At 30.0% G+C, this 16,633-nt stretch overlaps 1 protein-coding gene across 20 annotated transcripts in view; it reads left to right on the top strand.

Annotated features, from left to right (window-relative positions):
- LOC148231492 (potassium voltage-gated channel subfamily KQT member 1-like) overlaps positions 1-16,633 on the top strand; it is a 337,496-nt gene that overhangs the window by 267,484 nt on the left and 53,379 nt on the right. For 9 of the 20 annotated variants that reach the window (XR_015810812.1, XM_088193257.1, XM_088193260.1 and 6 more), the window contains one exon: positions 8,729-8,815. The exons of the other annotated variants lie outside the window; for them this stretch is intronic. Coding sequence is in view for 8 of the 9 variants with exons in the window: in XM_088193257.1 (XP_088049383.1) it covers positions 8,729-8,815 (87 nt within the window). In the remaining variant the exon portion in view is untranslated. The remainder of the gene's footprint in view (positions 1-8,728; positions 8,816-16,633) is intronic. 20 annotated transcript variants of the gene reach the window in all.

Genomic DNA, 16,633 nt, shown 5'->3' on the forward strand with positions numbered 1-16,633 from the left:
TAAATCATATACATATATATATATTATATATTTAAAAATTGATTATATCTTGTTAATGTTAATGACAATCCTTCTTGATTTTGTAATGTAAGGATTAATAAAAACGAGTTCTCCGTTAAATATGGATTTTAATCTATTAAAAAAAAATTCGTTAAAATATTTTTTCATTTAGTTTACAATTATTAAGTCTGTCATGAAGAAAGAAGCTAAGTTCATTAACACTCATTGTCATTTTATTAAATATTCTCGAAATAATAATTGTGCACCCTTTGCATATTCGAATTTTTGACGTATTTTTTTTATTACTAAAATATTAAATTGCTACATTTATATTGTCCATTTATAAATTATTTTTTTGTGCTTTATTAAATAAACTAAAAAAATCAGGATGTAACGTATCTATCTTACTATGTTTATTTTTAAATCATAAAATATGTCATTTAACATAGGGCATCTGTGACACATCTCAATGTTTATGATTCGAATCTTTGGATTATTCTAAAAATTCTATATATTAAACGACAAATAAACATGAAATATATACTATAATTTAAATCAAAATCCGACATTTTATACGCACGAATATGATCCAGTTGAACGTATCTAAAGAAAAGTATACGATCCGTCGTTTAACGGTAAATATGTTTTACTTTTATATATGTAACATTTGACACTAATGACATATTATTTTTTTCAGTGTAATACAAATAACATTATTTCTATATTATTAGTATATTATCAAAATATCACAATGACATTTTTCTATCGGTAACATGAACAAATTGAGTATAAAAAATGAACGTTTTTCCCTCTCTCATTCATTAATTCAATATGTATTTTATCATCATTCTTATGTTTTACTGTATACGTTATGTTATATTGTTTATATAGTATATAAACTTCATTACGCCCCGACAAACATCCACATTCAAAACATGTTATTTCGTTATCATCGCAGATTACGTCACGCGACAGGGCCGTATTTTCCGTCTAGATTCGAATCCGACGGACCCTGCATAATTCCATCATCAGACCCACCCGTCGATTCGGCTCGTTTTTCCTTCTTTCTTTATATTTTTTTTTCTTTTTTTTGTGTTCTGTTCTTAGGTTATCGTATTATTTTATTTTTTATATCGCCGGACCAGATGATTCGACCGAGTTTTTTGTGTTTGTCTGCTGCGAAAAAGCAGGAAACTGTATTACTCACCGGTCGTATTTTATATTATGTTTTTCTATTCGGTGGCGACAGGCAATGTCTTTGTTTACCGTCGATCGAATTTCATGATAGAATTTTATATGATTTTTATATAATACGTTAAATCAACATTTTATGAGGTGTATGAGTGGGTCAATTGCTACTTTATGATTTGGATTACTAGTCAATTTTATTTCTATTATTAGCAAAGTATCTTCTGACTCACCCGTATGTACAAAATAATATTTTAAATGCTTTTCTACATACAGATAAACACATCTATATTATTGTCATAATACATAGTAATTTTGAAATAGTCAATTCTTTAATTAGTTCAAACTTTTGATAGTTTCTACATCGAAACAGAGCACACCAGCATGAAAGCTCAAATACATGCAAATTAATACTGTGTATATATATTTCCATAATATTACTAACAGCATTAGTTTATTATATATTATTAATTAATATAATACAGTTAGAATATATAAATTACGAGACATTTTCTACTGTTTTATTATTTCATTTTTATTAATTTTTATTATTATTAAATATTTTTCGTTTTTTTTTTATCACATCACCAGCTTGTTGATTAATCATAATTATACTATAAGTAATGAAAAACAAGAACCGGAGATTAAATATGCAAACTCCGGCCCTGGTATTTGGGAACATAATGATTATTATAAAATGGTAGTTAGAGTTTTTCATGCACCTGAAACCAATTTGACATGATTGAAACTTTGGCTTTGAAAAATGCAGAACTGTTTTCTTTTATAATATATTTTGCACTCGCGCAAATGTGGCTTTGGTTTTTTTTCAATAAATATTAATATGTGTACAAATAATTTTTTATATATTTTTTCATCGATCTGGGAATATAGAATTGTTGACATTCAATATTCGAAACGTAATATGACATGTCATAGAGTCATTAACATAAATTATTAAAGAGACGATGCACTGTGGTTCAAATTGCAATTCTAGTGAAACATTACTGATGTTTATGAAGATTTTAAGTTTTAATAAATAAAAATATTCATCAGTATTACAATAATTATTAATAATATTAATAAAATTACAATAAAAAATATTTTATATTTTTTATATTTAATCACTTGACATTGCGCATTTTCACTGTGCTTTATTTTTTAATTAAATCCTCTTCTGTATAGTTTTTAAATATATGTTTAAAAAACTATAAAGTAAATTGCATTTTATACTTATACAAAAATGCATTTCAAATATATATAAACTATGTTTCGAAATCATTAAACTCTGGTTTAACGATACACAGGTTTTGAAAAGGCGTTCGATAAAATCGAGCACGATTTAATTATAAAACAATAATCTAGTTTCGTGTTTTTTTAATGTCTCATGAAGCTACTTGATAGATAGATACTAGTTCGTCAAGTATGAAAAATCATATTATAAGAACTTTACTAAATCCAACTTGGGTCGATTAGTGTTTCTATTGCTTATTAATTACATATAAACAGCAATGAATTGTTCAATTTTTTATTATATGCGGACGACTTATTAATTTTTTAGGAGAATGCAGTATATTTCAAATTCTCTCGGCCTACAAGAAGATCTCAATTTTTATGAACGTAGGCTTTCGTTAAATGATTCCTTTTCTTCATACTTTTAAGGATGGAATAGCGTAGTTCGTAACGTCTCTGACGTTGCGGGTTCGAGTCCCAGCAGCGGTACTCGAATTTTTATTTATACAAAAATGCGCTGTTAAAAAAACCGGCCCAGCTGCAATAACATATATTGATTATAAATTGTATAGCACATAATAATTTATAATTAATAATATAGATGTCACCGATTCCCAGACTTTCAGTCTGGTGGTTTAATACTGTATATATATATGTACTTACTCAGTTGGTATAGATTTACCTATTGTAACGCATTGGACTTACGCCTGTCAGGTTACAACGGAAGATTTAATAAAATATACTATAGTTTTTCGTACCCTATTTGAAGATTTGACTACCTCTCACTTGTCATTTCGCAATCCGTTTGTCTTAATATTTGCTGCTTTATCAATGTGTTACAATATTTTTTGTGTTTGTAAATGCTTCGAAGAATCTGTGTTTCACAAAATCTTATAGAACGGAATAACGTAATAGTTTTGTTTTCAACGTCACTAATTTTTTAATATATTTAGTACTACTCTGATACCAATATTTCAAATAATGATAAAAGATATCGGCGGATGAGGCAACACTGGTCGACGTTTTCCCACCGAGGTCCGCCAAAAAAATATTTGTTTGCTTAGTGCCACCTAGTTTGGTGAGCAAAATAAATCTACTCCCACACCTTATTTTCTAAATGAAAAAAACTATCCTGTTAGTCTTTATGAGGCAGTGGAAAAAACATATAAATACAATTCATATGATCGCTAATAAAATTGTCAAATCAAAACATATAAAATTATGAAAGGAACAGTTTTTATATGATTTCCTGACTATTTCTTTGTGATAATCGCCAGAATTTTTGGATTCCAAAGTGAATCTTAGGCATAATGTTAAATTACAGTATAAGGGTCAATAATATAGTATTTTCAAAAATTGTCCTGTGTACTGATACGTTTCTGTTCATACCTCACGGCGAATAACCAATCACACGTCATCTTGATTATGATTTAAAAAATTATCCTTTGACTCTTAAAAAATATTTGAACCATTGGATTATATATTTACAAAACCTTAGATAGCTAAGCAATTATCCCAAAGCAGCGAGTGCCTCTTAAATCAGGTTCTAGTTCAAAAAATCAATGACAACTCGACGGAACCACTGAGCTAAAGCTTTATCGAGAGATTTAAATAATATACTATATAATAATGTATTGTGAGCTTTGCATCAATAATAAGGGCAAGAGCTTCTTCTAGTGCACAGATTTTCAACCTTTTTCGAGTGGCGACCCCTTTTATAAAAGCCAAATGAACCGCATCTTCGGTATATTTCAGAAATACATTTTTAATAAGGTAAAAAAAACATTGCAAAAATATTTTTTTTAGTTTGCTGTAATTTTAACTTTAGACTATTTATTAAATAATTTAATGCGATGCTTAAAATTGTATGTTAGTAAATAGCTTAAAAATTCGTGGGTGAGTTTTTAATAACCATGCCTCTTTAATTTAAACTCAAATATATGATTCATAATATTTCCTTTAGATAACCAGCATACAGCAGTTCCCTAAATATAAGTTAAAAAAGCTCCAGATTTTATGCAATTTACACATTTTATCAGTGAATCGAATAGCTTTTGTAGATAAGTTAAAAAATCATGGCTTTGAACCTAAAATAGCTAATGAACCATCATTCAATTTTCACATTAATTCTTTAGTTCAAAAATCTTCTCTTGAATATCTGTTCTTTTTGTAGTAGTTTTTTTTCATTGGCAAATCATTTAATGGATTCCATATAGGAAGAGAAAAAACACATAATTTTCTTCTTTAAATATAACATGGAACCATCCGCATTAATAGCTTAGGTTAAAAATGAACAGATTTATTAATAATAGATCATGATTTAAATAATGAACCACAGTTATACTATTACTTTATAAAGCTTCTCAATCTTGATATCGAATATTTTTTGTAAGATTGTGAAAATCCGGTATGAAATTTAAAAAAATATTAAAATTTATTCGTACACCTATCATACTCGTATTATGTACATACATATATGCTGTGCGGCAGTGGTGTCGAAAAGCGGCATACGTGCGCAATTTCCGCACCAGCTTAATAGCCCATTAAGTTAACGGCGGTGTAGTACATTCAATCGTTAAAGCGCCGGTTTTAAAACGTCGCCCAGGGCGAAAAGTGGCAAGGGTTGGAATTGAGTGCGTCCCCCGGCCGCTAATTTGCCAATTGAGATGCGTCCCATTACGCTTGTTTTATGCCGAGGGGCGCCCGATTTAACGGGCGATCGATTTACGATACGAGCGGCTCGCACTTGTTGATTTTACGTGCGCGTTTTATTTTTCCGATTCATAATTGAGTCGTTGCACGACTGAGTAACTTCGGTGAAATGCGCATGCGCAATAAAAAAATCATAATTAAAAGGACCAAGTCACATTCGCGGTTTTTCGTGTAAAGTTTTGTAGTTCTACATTTTTGCGCTTTGAGAACGCTTTGGGACTATCACGCAAATCGTTAAGGAATGACAACATTTATTATAAGACTATCGTTAACATGATTATTTCCTCTGTTTCTCGTATCTATCCTGTCGTTTTAACTATTTTTCTTAGAGAAAGACAATGTAAGATGGCGTCGACGCCATTTATATGCTCGTTTGGGTTGGAGATGTGAAGGTCGAGAAAGTTTTCATATTAATATTTTTTAGCATCATACATTTTAAATATATTTTAGACCGAAAATTGTTTTATATTAAAAATATGTTTATAGTGAGTGCCAAAATAATAAAATGAATATTATTTTTCTTAGTGTACATAAAATAAGTTAGTCATAATTGCAACCATAATTGTTCGATAACTCATAACTAAATAAGTTATTAGATATACAAAATTTTTAGAGCAACGTATTATTTTTACAGTTGTTCCATTACTTCTACAAAAACTACATGTATTACCATTTTTAATAAAAAATATTTTCTAATGTATTATAAAGGACAAAAATCGCATATTACTAATATATCTTATAATTTACATGACATTACACAAAATGGCAATCTATGGTCATTGCTTGATTCTCAAATTAGATTGTCATCTCTGGGTTGAAGTATGAGCTTTTGTTTCTAACATCATTAAAGTAAGAAGCATAATTTCTATTCTAAAATTAAATTCACCGATAAATATGTCAAGTCGAGTGGTATTTTTTTATTTTACTACCGGCTCAGCAAATTTTCTATGTCGGCTTTGATACTGACGAAATTTGTTGTGTTGACTTTATTTAGTTAAATCTTAATAAATGCATTTACAATATTATTATCAGGTGGTAGTTTTAAAATGTATATGGTTGCTTTATCGACCTTCTTGCAATTTAATTTACTGAGGAATGCGCACTTGTTACGCAGAGTAATATTTTTTACTCACTGTTTCATTTAATGCGACAAAATTTTATTTATTGCCTTTTGTGTGCAAATATCGTTATGGTATATACAATATATTAGGGATTTTTATGATTATCTTAGATCAGGTCTTTTATAAATTTTGTATAAAACTTGTATATAAATATTAGGTTAACTAATTTAAGTCAAACTATTTCAGTATGATATTAAATGCCATACAATTATAAATAATATTTTCAATGTAAAAATGTATCCTATTGTCGCTAAATGGCATATTATTTAATTCCAATGAATTAACTATTGCTACATTCAAATTTTTTTTAAATGTATTGTTTTATACAAGTTTTGTAAAAAATACTAGCATATAAAAAGCTAACACCACTGTGAAAAAATTGTTATCTTTTGAGTTATACTCTATATTTAACACTTAAAACAATATTAGTTATTGGTATTCTTCTTTCAAATGCATTTAACGGCGTTTTTGCAATGAAAATCGCCGAGGAATGCGCACTTGTTCAGCCGTGTAGAACTTGTAACATACAATCTTATGCAATACATTATTATATTGTAGCCTAGTCAAAATGATTTTATGTAGCAACTTTTGTGAGAAATTTATATATTTCAATGTTTTTTTTGTAAATATTTTTCGAAAAAAAAAATTGCGCACTTGGTAAATCTACCAAAAATTCGATGGAACGTATAAATTAAATGCTATAAATGGTTTAGGAAGTGGCTTTGTTTGTGAAGAAATTTCTGTGAATATCGCTTGGTAGCAAATAATATATTTTCAATAACCCAACTATTTCTACACTTAAATCTTATAAAAGGCAGATAGAAAACCTTAACTGCGTATTCCATCCTCTCGTGAGCTTACTTTGTAACTATTTATACTACACAGTAAATTACCTTTTACACAAAAAAAGTGACGGCACTTTAAAAATAATCATTATCTTTTTGGCTGCAATGTCATTTATGCCTTATATTAATAGTTTTAGCTACAGTTGATTGTATTTCAAAAAACTTTTCTTCTAATACAGTTCATTTATTAGCGTTTTGAATTGAAATTTGCTGAGGAATACGCACTTGTTAAGCCGGTCGGTATTTTTTAGTTACAATCTGATCAAACAAATTTCTATTCTTAGATGTTTGTATGCAAATAATTATAATAATTACAGATGATTTTCTTTCAAAATCTATTTTAACTGATACAGTTTTTTATAGGCGTTTTTGCAATGAAATTTGCTAAAAAATGTGTATTTGTTAAGCCGAGTGGTTTTTCCCTTTGAAAGTTGAATTTGTTACTATTTATGTTACATAATAAGTTACTTATTACATAAAAAACACCTAAGGTCATATATGTTTTATATTTAACAGTATTAGTTGGAGGTTTTTTTTTTCAAAATTTCAACTAATACGGTTTTTGCATTTGAATTTGCTAAGGGATGCACACTTATGATATATTTTTTATTTACAGTACTAGTCAAAACAAGCTTAGTACTAATTTTTTGTAAAGAATTTTTATTTTAATAACCAGAATACTATTGAGTTTTATTATTAAATATGTTTTTTTTACAATTCTCTTGTTGGCGTTTCTGCAATCAACTTTGCTAAGGAATGCGCACTTATTGAACTGGGAGGCGATATTTTTCACGCACTAACTGCCCAAATGATTTTATGTAGTGGTATTTTTATTCAATAAATCTGATATTTGCATATATATAAATAACTGTTATTTCTTGGCTGTTTTGTGAGCAACAGTATTAACATTATTAGTTGCAAGTCTATCAAAATATTTATATTTAATTTATTTTTTCGGTTGAATTTTTATATTTTTACGAATACACACTTATAAAGGTGAGCAATAATTGTACCTTTTGTCCTGTGGAATGCGATCTTTTATGCTGTTTGTTATTTAAACATTATAATCAATATGTTTTAATTTCATCTCCAGAATAATATTTATATCGATGTACTGAAAGTACTATTTTGTGGCAAATTAGCATAATGCGAATTATTATTTTCCTGCAAGACTAAACAGTATATTAGAAAATTTAAATAAAAACGTAATACATGTAGGTCTTACAGCTTCATTTTTAATCATTTATTTACTTATAGTCCAGATAGATCGTGAATTTGTTATCTTAGGAAAGTTAAGAAATTGTAAATACTGCTAAATAAAAAAATATTATTTATTTCATTATATAATTCATTAATTTTAATACAACTCAACATTGACGGTGACTAGGCCCATGCGTTCAAATACTTGCTAATATTATTTTTAATTTTTGGCATTCACAAAAGTATATATAGTCAAACTTAGTTTCTCAAACTTCGCGTCTCCACGCCCCCGCCCCGCCCCACCCGAATCAAATCTCAAATACTACTCCCACTGGCTTTTACTAGAATTTCGTTTATTGTTTTGAACTTGATGATGATCTTGGGCGTTGGCTTGTCGGCTTGCTTGGCACGCGCGCGCGTTTATGCACGCAGCGGCCGGAGGTGCGCCGCGCGCGCTCAACGCCAGCCATAGCGAGGACTCCGTGGCGGAGACCGCCCTCTGTAAGAAAAACTCGGACGGTAAGCATCTAAAAACCACAACCCATCACTAGTCGACGAACGTGCACGATTGTCTGTGTTATGATCCTGTCAAAAAAACACCCGTCCTACCGTTTTAAATGTGCGTGGTGTGCTGTAGACGTTGTACGTATATTTATATGTGGATGTCGATGTTGTGATATCAGAGTCAATAAATAATAATAAATATTTAAATGTAAAGTGTGAGTACGCCATGAACGCACTGTAGTCGTCACGCGTTGTACAGAGACGCGCAGCAATCAATCGACTTTCTTAGGCGCGATGATAAAAACATTATATTGATTTTCAAAGCTTGTATTGAAATGATAAATAATAATCACAGAGTTTATAGTATTTTTATTTTTTGACGAAGGACACGATTTTATTCGTTTTCCTTGTATATATAATAATGATTTTTTTACTGGTAATTATTGTACCAAGTTGGTCAAAGTTTTACAAATAAAATAATTAATAAACTAATATTCTATAAAAAAATAAGTATTTGCTTTGAATATGAATATATTGTATTAAACTTAAAAATATATTTAGTACTATTAATTAATAACTGATCTTATCAAGCATGACTTTGTCCTCAACAATATTTATTGACTCTTCCATATTTATTACATATTTGAAATATACATTTATATTGTTGTGTAGTTGCATTTAAAATGTCAATCGATGTTGTTCTTTTATTTTTATACTAAACCTTGCATGAATCTGACAGCGAAAAAAAATATTATTCACAACATGACGCTGTTAGAGTAACATACACATCACATACATCATACATAAACTATTTTTTCACAAAAAAGTTTCCAGGTGAGTGCATTTGCGACGAAAAGTATCATATTTTTCATATATACAATGTGCCTTGATGTTGATTTTTTGCGGTTATAACTATATCATTTTTTTTTTATTGAAAAATATATATATTGCTTCTTGTAATTATTTAATTATGACTATTGGTGTGTATCGTTATCTGTTTATCGTTGTTTAATGTTTGTTGTGTTATAATATATTACAATATTTTGTGCTAGAAATATTTTAATACGATAAAATTACATTTATACATTGAGCTAATATAAATTTTAATTATTTTAATGAAATTAGATGGCCCAAAATTATCGATTAAATAATTTTATATATTTATAGATATCCTATAAATATGTTTATTACACATATGTTATATATGTAAACTTCAGAGAAAAAGTTCAGTATATTTTTTTAAGATTAAATTTTTTGTGAATATTTTCGTCGATCAATCACGGTTCTAGTGCCATCGTGCGAATAAATCGTCACATATCGATTATATTGTTATGTGCACTATATTTTTGCGGATAGTTGTAAGGGTAGACGCATTAAGGATCTGAACGATGCCCAAAGGGCCGATCGGTACGGTTCGGCGCGTTTATGATCGTGAATCGGTGGTTTCTGTGCGCATCTGGGAGACGAATGATTAATCGGTTTGGTAGGGATTAAGATGCTCGTTTTGGTGATTAGGCTATTTGTAGGGATGTGGACGATGACTGGTCGAGTTAAGATGCACTTGAAATATAGTCTTGATGCTTACAATAGAAATTTATCTCGTCGAGTCCACACAAAAGTTCTCCTGACATGCCATTATCCTTACTGATGATTGTGCCCTTAAATTAATGGCTTTCTTGATGATCTATGTTAAAACAAGAATCTTCTTGTTCCCTAAAATTTCCTAGTTGAAACAAACGATTGGATTTTCTTCATATAAAATTAACTACAATTTATAATACATTATTGTAACATATATTTGTTTCGTTTTTTAGTATTTGTAATTAAACAATTATGTACATATTTGCAATTTTGATTATTTTTGGCAAATAATCCCCAATAATAAATCTTATTTTATTTTTTAACCTAATTTCTCAGAGTATATCTGATTTTAAATAAAAATTTGATTTGTTCCAATTTTTTTAAGTTATGAACTTGTTCTAAGTTATTGATTTAATTTTTAAATTTATGAACTTGTTCTAATTGATCTAAATTGTGAATTTCTGATCTACAGCATTGTCTTCAAATACAGCACAATTTCGCAATGCCTCTTTTTGGTTGTAAAAAATATAGTAAAAATCAACTTTACCAAGCCAAAAAACGGGACAAATATGTGTTACAATTACAGTAGTACTATAAATATGTGACATTTTAATCTCATTGCTTAGGTTAGGAGCAAAAAATATAAAGAGAATTATTTTTCTGCATCTTTTAAATTTGTATTAACTACATCAAAATTACAGCTATTACTTCGTGATTTTAAAGCAACAAAAAATATTTTTAAATGTCTCTTGAAATTTTTTTGAAAGATATTATATCTTTTTACAAGTTCGTTCATACTAGAAACAATTTTTTAATGTGCTTAAAAGTCTCGATTTCAAATTAAATTATTTATTGTAGCGCTAAAAATATGTCTTTAAAAATTAAGACTTGAAGTATCCGTACTTCTATACTAAATACGGTAGCTTATAACAAAACGTTTACGAATTAGGCGTAAAATATTAGTCGGTGCATTATCGTGGTGCAAAATCAAAGGATTGTTTTCCCATATTTTAAGTCGTTAATTCGGATTATTTCACGTAAATACTTCTTATTGACTATTCGACCGGGTAGTATAAAAATCTTTGTGAATTATACTTATATAATACTTATGTATTGAAAATTATAACAGTGCCTTCCATAAATAAAAATAGAAACAGACGTATAACAAAAAAAATATAGTTCAGTATCGAGTTTACCAGCATCAACCAAAATAATATAAACATTAATAGTTGATTGATTAATAGCATAGTTTTCTTGTAGCAAGATCAGTAGCAAAGAATCTGCTCTGGTTTTTTTCAATTTCTTGAAGAAAAATCTTAATAGAAACAATCAAATAGATGTTATATATGCTAATTTTACAAAAGCTTTTGATATAGTTTGTCGTACCCTGATCTCAAAAAATAGTAAATTTGACTTTTTCTATACAATTAATATTTTTTTTAATCATACTTTTAAAAACGTATTCAATATGTTCAATAAGACAAAACAAATCGTCTACACACAAATTTCTCAAAGTTTTAATTACAGTCAATTAATATTTTTTCTGTTTATTAATAATATATTAATAAAGTTATTCCAAGTTCTTACAATTCGCTGATGATCTTAAAATATCCTAAAAATATATTCCATTAAAATTGTAAAAAAATTATTTGTGTGGTTAGCCGCTAAAAGATTTTCATTTAACATTAAAGAAATTCATTACAAAATGGATAACAATATGCTTTAACGCACAGATTCTATCAACATATATAAAACATATGCAATAAATCTTTAACGGTGTTGGGATTTGTCTTGCGATACGCGCATCAATTAATGAGCGCAATGGTACTGTGTGACTTGTATAATCACTCAGTGTGCAGTATCTCCGAGCATACTTCTTCAGTCTGGTTGCCAAATAATGCAACCGATTTACTTATTAAATATAATTAGTCAATAAAAGGTTTCTCAGAAGTGAGAAAAAAATATTATCAAATACAAGGTATGCTGGGATATGATTCTCTCGAGTCGCGTCAACCAGTGTATTTTACAGCGCAAATAAATATGCCAATCGATCAAACTTGTCATGCTTTTTTAATCATGGCTCTTCAGAGCGCTTCTTTTCATAGCTTTACATATATAAATATATGATTCGTTTATGATTTTATTCACTAATTGTTCAGCTGTTCCTCCACGATTCTTTTCTTGTTTTAAGTTCAACAGTTTTAAAACAAGTTTGGCTGCTACTCGTTTTATGCCTCAAATTTTGCATAATATGAATTTCCTTACTAATGTTTATAATTGTAATTCGGCAATTAATTAATCTTTAATTGTTTTATTTTTGCTGGGCTATGTCGCTTTTTTTCAATTTTTTCATCTTGTCATCTTTGACTCTAAACAACTTTTTCTACCATTCCCAAAAAAACCTAACCATGTTAATCACATAATACATATTTATGTAGTACTTGGACTATTAAGGACTTTTTCAGTCATCAAATAGGGGAAGATGGATTTCCTATACACGTGATCCTAGGTCGAAAATATGTTTTCTTTACCCTAATAATGGAAAAAAATAAGATGTTTTCGTTGCAAAACATATGCATATGGACAAATGCAAATAATCGCGATTGTGTCCCTTGTTCATAACCGTCGTTGCCAGAATGTCCGCCGCTCGATAGCTGACATTCTGGCAGCGACAGATAAAAATTTGCATATAAAATTGTTGTTTTGGTTTGTGTGTATATGTATTTACATATATAAATACACTTATGTTAATATTTAAATATTTTCGATTTTTTTTTGCTAGTCCACTCGTCTGATGTTATAGAGAATTTTTTCCATCCTTTTTACTGTGATCCAATTAATCTATTGTTTCCCGTTTGGCGTTGCCATAAAATGTGTAAATGAGCTCCATTACCTGAGATTTGTTTTTTGGTAATGAATATCCTCGTTGTTGTATAGATTCTCGTATAAAGGCGCTCGTTGTTATTGTGTTAATGGAAATTCCATCTAATGTAGCCAATTTTGCTATAATTTCTTTTAAGCTGCTCTTTTTTACGAAATTAAAAATGTCTTATCGTCTAGATGTTTCTTGTTTGTCAGTTATTATTTTATGCATTGTTTTGAGATGATTATGGAGATTGCTTCTAGACGATCCTTTGCAGCTCAACATTTTATTGCAATGATTGCAAAATGCCTTGTTTTTTTCTTTTTTAAATTACAATTTACTAATTACATTGTTTTAACAGTGACATAATTTTATTTTATTTGAAGGGAGGTTAAATTTGGCCAGAAAAATGCATGTCATTTAATGAAATATGACTCTTATTGAAATCAAAATATTAAAAAAACGACCACTGACTAGCTAATTTATCTGGCAGGTAAAAACATATGTAGTTATATATACATTTACATACAAATGTAGTTATATTTTGCTAGTGAAGTTCAAATACATTTTCACTAGTAGATATATATTTATACGAGCGAAAATATAATTTAACTGACTTGTGAAATTATATTTTGTGAAACGTGCATTTGCTGATTAAACCCAAAAATAACCAACATAAAACCAAATGAAAGTTCTGACACTAATTATAGTTTTATAAATTTCATTAAATGCTAAAAAAAATTGAAAAATCAGGTCAAGTTCAAAATAAGTGAAAGAAGTACAGGCAAACGTCGCATCTCGCATATTGCTCTATAGTTCGTCTGCACTTCGATCTTAAAAATATGATAGCTATCCTTACCAATATTACTACGGACGGAGAACGCACGATTTTATTGCTTTTGACGTGGATTTTTGACTTCTGAGAAGTAATAATTGTTTTTTCCGCTCTCCTATAAGGCACAATTTTGTTTATATACCAAATTTTGCCCCTCCCCTCTGGATAAAACTGAAATGGCGTCCTTGGAACATAACGCAATAAATACTAAACTAGTTTACATCTGCGTCTTTCTGGCTGCGAAGTCACGCCCTTTATGGTTATGAAACTTCATATGTATTTGACGAATATAATGAGAAATTTAAAAATGAAATAAGTTTAACTGACGTTGCATGGTTTTTAATAAATAAATCATTCAATAAATTTACCAGTCGGTGAACTTTCCTGATACCAACGATGATGACAGTGTCTATCGTCTGAAAACGGAATTAGCACCCAAAAATATTAATATAAAATTATTAATTATTTATTTTACTATAAACTGACTATTTTGCAGGCAACGATCAAGGGTGGTCCCGACATTTTTGCCGTTATTTTTTATTCGCGATTTTAAACATAAAGCTTCAATACTAATTTGAGCATGACTACAGTAAGGCGTTTATTTTGAATTCGAGACTTTTAATATTTATTTATTTTTAAGAGAAAGCAAATATATTTTTTAATTTAAAATTACAATTCGTAAGCTTTCCAATATTATATGATTTATAGTCGATGAAAAAAAGACAAATTGTGTAATTTGTCGTCGCGGGATTTTTAACTTTTGACTGTAAACTTTGTTGGAAGGTATGGGGTGGATTAAAGAAAAAAGTGAAGTTAAATGAGGCTTCAGCCGTAGGAGGGCCATCTATCAAAAACATCTGAAAATTTCTCGACAGCGTCGTGCCGGAAATTTTTTAAATTACGCTCTTTCACGCTTTTCCGTCAGCCATTTACGCGGCCGTACAATATAGTGGTCATTAGCAATAACGGCCCACTTTCACCTATGCAGGTGTACTCAATATTTTACATTTTAATTGTGTTATTAATTATATGAATAGTATATTATAATTTCTTATCGGCGGGGTTATAGAGGGGCTAAGCGCCATCGAGTTGGCAGGGGCATGGGGCGCATGGGCCACCGGGTGCTCCTCTGGGGGACCGGCCGAAGCCGCGGGCCCCAACGTAGCTCAGCGCCTCGGAGGCGCCACCGCAGTACCTCTGGCCCTCGTCGGCCTTCTGCGCAACGATCATCACGGGTCGCTCTTCTTCTACCCCGAAAGTACGACTTTAACCCTATGTAATAATAGCACCGTTCAACCCCTAAACATAAGCTAATTCGCGTGTCGCGCGATTGATCTTTTATCGACGGGCCTCACCGCACATCCAATATCTTATTACTGGTGAACACATATAAAACGAAAGCACCAGTTAATCTATGTATATAAATTTTCGTCGTTTCATTATCAAATCTTCATATACGCAATAAGCGCCGATGTATTCATGGTAGCATTTTTTTAAGCAAATTACCTGGGCACGCGTATAAAAAATTGCGGTTAACCTTTATTTTATGGATCGTTTGAGACTTTATGCGAATTTATAGCGTAATCGAGCTTAATGGATGTGGGTGTATGTATTTTTTCATATGTACTACATACATTCATCAAATGTTTTTTGATTACGCTTTCAATATATTTTTTATGATTTTTCCATATTGGATATGCGGTTATTCGGTCTGTTTTTTTTTTTTAATAAACTCCCGTTTCGCGCTGAATTGTGTTCAAAAAAAATTGCAGTTCCTTTGTAGATTAACCGTAGTGGCGCATAGGAAAACAAAACAAAAACAAAACCCATCCTGAGCTTGTAGTGTATGGCTGTCCACCACTGCTGCTGAACAACAAATGGTCTCGACGCCGAGGAGTCGTTTGATTCTCTACCGAATTTTATACTTACTTTTTTCCCATACGTGGCGTTGAATGGAGGCGGGCAGGACTCGTCAACTATTTACGGTTACGGCCCGCGTCGTGCCTGTAATTACACCTCAGGTTTAACTTACGACCCCGCGCGTGAGCTTTGTACATACGTAACAAACGGCCGAATTAATATTCATTCAGAGCCGAAGGTCTCGAAAACGGAATTCGCACCCAAACTTGCGCATACGTCGCGGTGTAATTGCGCCGATGTTAAATATTAACGTTATATTGCTCACCGATGGTAGTGAAATTAAACGATTCGATGAATAAGTAAAATTTAGTTATAACTATCACAAGGGATGTTTACAAAATTTTAGGAATTCTATACATTTTGCTTTATTTTACTTTGTAGTTGTATAAATAAATGTTTACAAAGACTGATGTGCTGGTAGACGATATATACACAGATTTTAAAAAAGCGTTAGATAAATTATCAATATTCGGATGTTCTTTATTTATTTTAAAATTACTTGAACGATAGAAAAATAAAATACCTTTACTGGAGTACTACAATAATCCAATTTGAGTCCATTGCTGTTGCTATTATTTATTAATTATATATATAAATAATGAATCGCTCTATTTTTTTTATTATATACGGACGA

This window comes from Plectrocnemia conspersa, unplaced genomic scaffold (assembly GCF_051122295.1).
Source record: "Plectrocnemia conspersa isolate PC_06_02 unplaced genomic scaffold, ASM5112229v1 ptg000009l, whole genome shotgun sequence".
Lineage (NCBI taxonomy): Eukaryota > Metazoa > Arthropoda > Insecta > Trichoptera > Polycentropodidae > Plectrocnemia > Plectrocnemia conspersa.